Source organism: Littorina saxatilis, linkage group LG8 (assembly GCF_037325665.1).
Source record: "Littorina saxatilis isolate snail1 linkage group LG8, US_GU_Lsax_2.0, whole genome shotgun sequence".
In the NCBI taxonomy this organism is placed as follows: Eukaryota; Metazoa; Mollusca; class Gastropoda; order Littorinimorpha; family Littorinidae; genus Littorina; species Littorina saxatilis.
The window spans coordinates 22792354-22802353 of NC_090252.1; the positions used below are offsets into that span (position 1 = coordinate 22792354).

Sequence of the window (10000 nt, forward strand, 5' to 3'; positions counted from 1 at the left end):
CACGGCATAAATAAATCCCTGCGCCTTGAATATGTGTGCGATATAAATTGCATAATTTTTTTTTTTTTTAAATCCCTGCGCTTAGAACTGTACCCACGGAATACGCGCGATATAAGCCTCATTCATATTGATTGATTGATTGATACTGTCATTAATACTGTATGCTTGTTTTTCTTTCCAGGCGGTATCGGTATGTAGCTTACCGCATGCTTGTGCGGTGGGTCTGGAAATGGCTGGGGAGAGACATCAGGGTCACCTTACCAGCTTGTGCGGTTGCAAGAATTAGAGAACAGTTTCCTAGTGCAGATGGGCAGTACGTGGGTTATAGGGACCCAGAGTAATATTACATTATATGACAGCATCAGCCCATTTTTGCATCCTTATGTGTTCCAATTTTATTGATAATACATTGTCATTGTGATTAAATATTATTATTACATTGACGAGAAAATAAATATTATTATTACATTGACGAGAAAACTATTTTGATGTGTGTTTGTAGTTGGTTCAGCTTGTGCCACACATTGATTTGAAAAAGTGTGTTTATTTATTTATATTTAAGATACAGAAGTGCAACAGTAAAATCATGTAGTTTGTAACATGCATAGTGTAGTTGGTATATTTTTGTGTGCAAGGAGCATGGGGGTGGGTGGGGAGTGTTCACAGCTTGTTATGATTTTCAAATGTGTCGAATTTAACTAATAAAAACAAGTTAATACTGCCATTGTCACATCCACCTTTGTTTTTGTGTCACCATGAGATAGCGAAAGCGGTCAGATATATTTCACATGTGGATTGTGTGGTGGTGTCTCACCTCACTCATACCTCAAAGTCATTGAAACAAGTAGTTTATCACTTGCAGAGTCAGGTCTGCTCTTTTTTAAACTGTTTTGTCAACATAACAACAAATTCTACGGTACACAACTTACTTTTCCAATAAACTCAACAACTTACTCTTTTCTCCAAGTTAAATTTACTTTCCATCCTGTCTCAAGTAAACAATAACCAACACATAAACATTCACAGGCACATTCACCCATCCTCTCAGATAACGAAAAGCACAATCATTAGTCCACAAAGCTATGTGTAGCTAACAGTTAATTTACCACTGAAAGTCAGTTCTTGTAAAGACTTGCTCAAAGTACACACACATTAAGCATTCAAGTATTGATCATAGTATGTCACAAATTTGACATTATTCGAGCACACACACACTTGGCCAAATAATGCACACCTGAATGTATTTAAAACGAAAATACTAAAAAGAATTAGTGATTTACCAACAAAATAAATAAATTAAAAAATATAATAATAATGCGACAAATAGAACACAAACACAGCTCGGTAGCGGGACGGGTCAAGCTGACACTGACCGTACCAGTGGGCACTGCCAGCCGTGTTGTTTACAAACCCAAACACAGGGCGATAGCTGGACGGGTCAAGCTGACACTGACCGATATTTATGTGAAAACACGCACCGCGCTTCATCTGTGTTTCGCGTGTGACATCCCCGATGGATGGTTGGGACTGAACCAGGCTTTAGAGTCCTTATTGTTTTAATTCCGAAACTTCTCATCAATGCCTCACGTGGAGGGTAGCAGTCACCTTCGAAATGTTCATGGCAAATCGCAGACGACGAAGTCGGTGTCCCACACTTTGGGCCAAAGTTTACTCTTTTCTCTTGCACGTACCCACCTATCACGGACTGGGTTTTTTTTCGGGAAGCGGTGCAAGGTGTAGCCATCGGCTTGTTTATTTGTGAATCGCCCAACCGCACAATATAGGCCATTGGAAGTTTTTCTTCGTTTTGGTTCAGAACTCAGTAACACTATCCGAGATAAGCGCCGCCATTGTTGACTACATACGCTGACGTCACGAGGCAAATGATCACGTGGGCGCGGTTTTCACAGGTGCAAAAGGTTATCCGAAGTAGATTTTATTCAATATAAAAAACAAGAAGCATTTTTCGGAAAAAAGATTTTCGGCATGCGACTTCACTTAGTATGTAGATATTTTGTGCAAAGTTTCATTTTTCAATGTGGATGACCTTTAAAACTATCGCATCATATCTACTCCATGAAAATTTTCAAAAGAAGGCAAATAGATAAAATGACTGTGTATTTGTTGTTGGTGTAGTTGTCCCTGAAGGAGATCTTGTGCAATCCTCACACACACACACACACACACACACACACACACACACACACTCACACACACATACACACACACACACACACACACAAGACCGCACAAACACGCACGCACATACAGACAGGTTCACATGAGGTTATTTTCCCTGGTCCTCGCACTCCGAAGTCTATGATATCTTCCAGTGACACGTTGTCCTGCTGGCCACCTGCTCCGCCTGCTTGGGCATGAACGGTCACCAAGAAGACCATTATCTCTCATATACTGGCTGTGTGAAAGCTATTAAGGTCAATGACAGAAAAGACATGTATTTCCTCACTGCAGCCCTGGGAAGTTTTGGGCTCACGTAAGTGTAGCCTATGCGATCGTAACTTTGTCTGTCTGTGCGTGCGTGTGTGCGTGCGTGTGTATGTCTGTGGTAGAAACTTTAACATTTCGTCATTTGAAGACGTCCCATTATGACGTAAGAGGGTTAGACGTCACGCGAAGGAATTACTGAAAGTCTCGGTCATTGTTATTTTGAGCGGGCCGAGACTAGTTGGCAGTCGTGTCCCTGTAAGTAGGCTACATGCAGACAGACAGATCTAGATCTAGTGTCTCGCTTTCTTGCACAGTGTCACCTATGCTTACTGTGTGTGTGTGTGTGTGTGTGTGTGTGCGTGTGTGTGTGTATGTGTATGTGTGTATGTGTGACGGAGTGATTGAGTTTGTGTTACTGTTTGTCGATTTCTTACGTGAGCCTTGAAGGCTTCGCCTCTTGTTTAATCCTGTCCCACTCATAATTTTATCGGGATGCTCCTGTGGTAGCACAACCTCTTGTTTAGAGTACACTATGCACTATGTCTTTGTATACAACTCTCCTGTGTTCACTTTCAAGTGAATAACTATCGTTCTGATATCATTTTAAAGTGAAGCTAAAGAAACCTGGTATCGGCACTGTAGTCCAGGCATATTAGAGAACAACGTTGAAGTGACAATGACTAGGTTTAAAATGTCCCTTATCAGAAAGTTCAACCTCATTCCTTTGATGTTTATTAAACACATTTTCATATAAAGTTGGCGCTTCATACGGAAAAATGGCTTTGAAATTGACCCAAATCCTTCTTTGGGCTCTGTAAATGTCGTTTGGGGGTATGGTTGTAAAATGGTATCTACTGGTCACCCCAATGTATAAACTGAAAACTCTTTCTGCACCAGAACACGCAGAAAGGATTGTATCTGCCTGATGTCTGATGCTTTTCAAAATCCCCAACCACTAACACCTTCAAAACGGACTTTAACTGACACTGTTGTTTTTCCCTATATAATCCTTACTATTTTTCCGAGACGTCGTCGTGTTGTGTATTTAGCTTGCCACAACCTCATACATGGTCCTAAAAGTTAAAGTTGAAGAAAATACTAAAGATAAATGAAAAAGCTGACGCAGTGTCATTCGCACCGTGAATCCCCCCATGGGAACATACTAAAGTCTGGTTCCAAATAGGCTCAATTTCCTTCTATTTCTTTGTATTTCTGCCTCGTAGGGGTAGGGGTGTTCAAACCAAAGGCACCTTTAAACCAAAATTCAAATCACACATCTTACAATACTAAGACACTCAGCAGTAAAAGGGTGTCTGCTGGTAAAAAATTCCAAACAATCCTAAAAGTACTTCACTACTAAAAGTGCTTTTAAAAAGAGCCGTTATTTTTCCCTCTATATTCAGTATTGTGTTTTCTGCGAACATGTAGTCTATTTAGATGGTTGTCGTGTGCACTTGAGTTGCTAAAGCGTTTTCAGTTGGGCATATGTCGAAAAGCAAAGAATTAGCCCTTTGAAAACCATCAGAACTGTCACACAAAAATAACATTTACCTATCTCACCAACTGACCAAACATAGGGCTTTTCCTTATGTATTATGTATTGTCGTGTTTTTTGTAGCATACTTGTGAAAACAGCCACCACTGTTGTAAATGATACTTTAAAGAGCATTATTTCATTTTTACAGTTGAAGGACAACCTGGACTGCCGTATATTACAGCTGTTTTACAATCAGCCAAAATTTTCTTTACAAACGTATGTTAAGAACAACTCCCATAGTGAAATTGAAGGAAAACAAATTGAAAATCCCCCTGCCTTAGAGGAGCTAAAGAATCAACAATAAACGACTGCATGGATAGCTTGATGCACGAATGCATTGCGGACATGTTTGTCTCCAACCAAGAGAAAGTTCCAAAAAATCCCTTTTGTGCTTCTTATTATACAGTGACGTCAAAGACAGCCTTTTCTGCTGTTCATACATTCAGGGGTTATGGTTACACTAAACGACGTAGTTGTAGACATACTGCCATCCAGATTTATTTTTTCCTTGCGAGCAGTCACAGGGTGTTTGTGCTGTCTGCCAACCGTTAGATGACCCCGCCCAAGTCTGTTAAGGGACCGTTTGACCGTTATAGAACGCGTCTTTTTGATTTTTTGGCACAGTTGGAAACGGTTGATTTTTATCCCTACCATTGTTTCCAAACATTATATAGGAATGTTTTGTGAACAACGGATAATAGCCGCTACTCGCATGTGTAGCAAAAGTGAGCGTACATACTCACCCTGGTCGTCCAGCCGTTGTCCGTTGCCCGTCTTTATCTGTCTGTACTGAACATTACCTTTGGATATTTCTCCAACGCTATGAAGTGAAGAAACACCAAATGTTGCAAAATGTTGTATGACCCCAAGAGCTCAAAAAAGATACTTGAGAACCTTGACCTTACCTTAAGGTCAAGGTCACAGGGAGAATGAATGTGGTCTAAAAACTGCAAAATTTCACATTGTGCCAGTTTTCTGGAAAACAAATTAAAAACAGCGGGCTTAGTTTTGTATGGTATACAAGAAAAAGAAAGCCTTATCTTCTGATACCATTTTGGTTGACCTCGCTTCAATGTCAAGGTCACAGGAGTCCTTCAAAGTTGAATTGTATACATGTTTTGAAGTGACCTTGACCCTGAACTATGAAAAAAATCTTTCAAACTTCATAATTGTGTGGGGCACATGTTATATACTGATATTGAGCCACATTTAGTCACATATCATCAAGGTCAAGGTCACTTTGCCCCTTATGAAATGTGACTGAAACGGGCAATTGAATCACTAAAAGTGACAATGTCTCTTTGTAGAAAGTGCCAATAAGTATGTTTATGCTTCCTATGTCTTGAATTGATAGCCTTGTGATGTGTGACCTTTGATGATCTTGACCTTGGCCAAAGGTCATGTGTAATTTGGTAGGAAAAATCTGTAAAACAGTTCTAATAGTGTACAATGTCCTTGCCAGCTTCAGTTGTTAGACCTTCACCTTCAAGGTCACCTGAAGGTCAAGGTCACTTTAAGACAAAGGTCAAGCATGAGAGTCGCATGGGCTTTGCTTTGTTAAGATTTTTTACCAAGACACATGGATTTCTTTACCCGGCTTGGTCACATTTTTCATAGGGGTCAATGTGACCTTGACCCTAACGATATGTGACCAGATGTGGCTCACTATGAAATTCTAACAAACGCCCCACACAATTATGAAGTTTGAAAGATTTTTTACATAGTTCAGGGTCAAGCTCACATCAAAATATGTCTACAATTCAACTTTGAAGGGCTCCTCTGACCTTGACATTGAAGCGAGGTCAACCAAAATGGTATCAGAAGATAAGGCTTTCTTTTTCTTGTATACCATACAAAACTAAGCCCGCTGTTTTTAATTTGTTTTCCAGAAAACTGGCACAATGTGAAATTTTGCAGTTTTTAGACCACATTCATTCTCCCTGTGACCTTGACCTTAAGGTAAGGTCAAGGTTCTCAAGTATCTTTTTTGAGCTCTTGGGGTCATACAACATTTTGCAACATTTGGTGTTTCTTCACTTCATAGCGTTGGAGAAATATCCAAAGGTAATGTTCAGTACAGACAGATAAAGACGGGCAACGGACAACGGCTGGACGACCAGGGTGAGTATGTACGCTCACTTTTGCTACACATGCGAGTAGCGGCTATTATCCGTTGTTCACAAAACATTCCTATATAATGTTTGGAAACAATGGTAGGGATAAAAATCAACCGTTTCCAACTGTGCCAAAAAATCAAAAAGACGCGTTCTATAACGGTCAAACGGTCCCTTAACAGACTTGGGCGGGGTCATCTAACGGTTGGCAGACAGCACAAACACCCTGTGACTGCTCGCAAGGAAAAAATAAATCTGGATGGCAGTATGTCTACAACTACGTCGTTTAGTGTAACCATAACCCCTGAATGTATGAACAGCAGAAAAGGCTGTCTTTGACGTCACTGTATAATAAGAAGCACAAAAGGGATTTTTTGGAACTTTCTCTTGGTTGGAGACAAACATGTCCGCAATGCATTCGTGCATCAAGCTATCCATGCAGTCGTTTATTGTTGATTCTTTAGCTCCTCTATGGCAGGGGGATTTTCAATTTGTTTTCCTTCAATTTCACTATGGGAGTTGTTCTTAACATACGTTTGTTAAGAAAATTTTGGCTGATTGTAAAACAGCTGTAATATACGGCAGTCCAGGTTGTCCTTCAACTGTAAAAATGAAATAATGCTCTTTAAAGTATCATTTACAACAGTGGTGGCTGTTTTCACAAGTATGCTACAAAAAACACGACAATACATAATACATAAGGAAAAGCCCTATGTTTGGTCAGTTGGTGAGATAGGTAAATGTTATTTTTGTGTGACAGTTCTGATGGTTTTCAAAGGGCTAATTCTTTGCTTTTCGACATATGCCCAACTGAAAACGCTTTAGCAACTCAAGTGCACACGACAACCATCTAAATAGACTACATGTTCGCAGAAAACACAATACTGAATATAGAGGGAAAAATAACGGCTCTTTTTAAAAGCACTTTTAGTAGTGAAGTACTTTTAGGATTGTTTGGAATTTTTTACCAGCAGACACCCTTTTACTGCTGAGTGTCTTAGTATTGTAAGATGTGTGATTTGAATTTTGGTTTAAAGGTGCCTTTGGTTTGAACACCCCTACCCCTACGAGGCAGAAATACAAAGAAATAGAAGGAAATTGAGCCTATTTGGAACCAGACTTTAGTATGTTCCCATGGGGGGATTCACGGTGCGAATGACACTGCGTCAGCTTTTTCATTTATCTTTAGTATTTTCTTCAACTTTAACTTTTAGGACCATGTATGAGGTTGTGGCAAGCTAAATACACAACACGACGACGTCTCGGAAAAATAGTAAGGATTATATAGGGAAAAACAACAGTGTCAGTTAAAGTCCGTTTTGAAGGTGTTAGTGGTTGGGGATTTTGAAAAGCATCAGACATCAGGCAGATACAATCCTTTCTGCGTGTTCTGGTGCAGAAAGAGTTTTCAGTTTATACATTGGGGTGACCAGTAGATACCATTTTACAACCATACCCCCAAACGACATTTACAGAGCCCAAAGAAGGATTTGGGTCAATTTCAAAGCCATTTTTCCGTATGAAGCGCCAACTTTATATGAAAATGTGTTTAATAAACATCAAAGGAATGAGGTTGAACTTTCTGATAAGGGACATTTTAAACCTAGTCATTGTCACTTCAACGTTCCCTTCACTAAAGTGGCTAAGATGCCTGGACTACTGCTGTGCATCTCCTATGATCTCAATGGTATCAAGGCACGGGTCATAGCCCTTTGCCGCGACAAGGTTTGCCGATACCGGCACTTGTCTTGTCTAGACAGTGACGTCATTCATAGATGACGCCAATCATAAATGACGTTTGTCAAGGGAACTTATGCTTTCAAGTGTTGCTGCTTCCAGTGACAGGAAGGTATAGAGATTGATCATTGTATACAATCAATTTATCATTGTATACACAAATTACACAAACGTCATCTTGTGAGGGACCAAAAAATATTGAAACTCTCGGATGATTTTTTTTTGTGTGGTATCAACCTCGACCTACGGTCTCGGTTGATACCACAAAAAAATCATCCTCGAGTTTCAATATTTTTCGGTCCCTCACTCGATGACGTTGTGTAATCTCTATGTATCAGAGAGTTGTAATGTTAAAGGCAGAGTAAGCCTCCCGTAAACCATCACAGATACGGTCAAGCTTTTACACACAGTACAAACACCATTTCATTTAAACACTCACCAATTGAGAACATCCTAGGTGCCCTCCGTAAAGAGCGAACAATTTTCAAAGAATTTATTTTTGCGTGGTTTATCTTACCCCTGAGCCATCGTGAACCCGTGTGATCCAGTTTTCCCTTTTCACAATGCAGTCGTCATAGTTAGTCATTTGAATGCGACTCGACGTGAGCTTATCTACAATAGCACGTTTTTTTTTTATGCACGAAACAACGGCTGTGGTTCACAAGAACTCTAGCGATGGCTTTTGACTGTTGAGAGGAACGGCGATTTGCACTGATAAACCGGCCGTCGTCTGCTACGACCCTTGCGTGACCCTGCTTCCGGGCTTTTCTTTTTTTTAAACTTTCACAACTTCGAATTGTTCTGATCTTGTCTTGATGAAAAACGAATTCTTTTATGATTAAAGAATGTTTGTGTAACAAGCTGTCAATTTATTATTTAGATTTTAAAAGTTAGGTCTAGCGCAAAAACGAGGCGCCGTTGTTGTTAACGGAACAAGTCTACGAAAATAAATTCTTTGAAAATGTCTCACGCTCGACAGAAAGCAGCCAGGATGTTCCCGTTCGGTGAGCGTTCAAATGGAAGTATGCTTGTACTGTATTTAGACGCTCGGGGAGCTCTGTGATGGTTTACGGGAGGCTTACTGTGCCTTTAATTTGTAAGGACGTCCTTTCCTGAAACAAATGAAGAGTTGGATTACAACGCTGCAGTGTTCTCTGCCCTGGATTGTAGCTTGCCCGTCGTAAATCAGTGTTAGATCTGAGGGTATTTGGAAATCTACCATCAGCTTATCGGTCTTTTGCACTTCAGACACTAAGCGAAAGGTACCTGCCATGTGGCCACTTTTTCCACTGCTGTCCTCAGTCTTATACTTTTCATCAAGACTTGTCACCATGCCGAGTGGATCTAAATTCGGAAGTCGTCATGTGGCTGAGGCATATCTGACATAGCGTCGATCTTGTTGTAGCTTATCCTCCTTTCTGAAACAAAAGGCAAAATGCGATTAGTTGTGATGACTACAAAATACACAAATATAAACAGTGTCTTGATACTAAATAGTCGGGTTATACAAGCCACTTTACCTATGCAGCATGGGAACCCTACAATATGCGAAACATGTCAACTGACTGCAGCAGCCTGGTTCTTAAAATAATTCTGACGGTCAACACAGTCAACACACTATTCACAGTCGATTTATGAGGAGCAACTGAGGTACTCTCTGGTGTTCTTGTTTGAGTGATAACAATCAACTCAGGGGGTAAGAAACCAACAGAGGAAAAAAGAAACCATTAAGTTGATTAACATTAACCGCAGAAAAATACAGAATCACATGTAGCCTACCATTATGTGGAACAAAAATCCACAGCAAGCTTTCTTTGGACGACTGTCGTTGTCTCAAAACTCGCATTCTACCTGCTGTCCAAAAGAAGCTAATCTTACGTTGTGCTGCCTTGAAAGAAAATGCCAACAAAGACAAGGAAGCTGTTGCAAGGTAAGTTTACCAAACGTTACAGACATTAGCGAATCGTAATAGTGCGTAAACAGCAAACAATACAATCAAAGAGAGGATCTAGGAGTCTGGAATGAAACGCCATACAGATCTAGGTAGATCTAGCATTCAAAAACTTTCTTTCAAATTCAAGGAAGTTGTTGCAAGGTATCAACTTTTACAGGTCAGAACCATGACAGAGCATGTTTTGAAACTGTGGCAAAATCGTAATAATTT

At 40.1% G+C, this 10000-nt stretch overlaps 1 protein-coding gene and 1 long non-coding RNA gene across 2 annotated transcripts in view; one reads left to right on the forward strand and one right to left on the reverse strand.

The window, feature by feature from the left end:
* The window catches only part of LOC138973050 (P2X purinoceptor 7-like), a 2457-nt gene extending 1796 nt beyond the window's left edge, over positions 1-661 (forward strand). Inside the window, exon 3 of the mRNA XM_070345705.1 lies at positions 182-661. Within this exon, the coding sequence (XP_070201806.1) occupies positions 182-341 (160 nt within the window). The 3' untranslated portion in view covers positions 342-661. The remainder of the gene's footprint in view (positions 1-181) is intronic.
* Positions 1-10000, reverse strand: part of LOC138972233 (uncharacterized) — a 14630-nt gene that overhangs the window by 3165 nt on the left and 1465 nt on the right. The window lies entirely within an intron of this gene.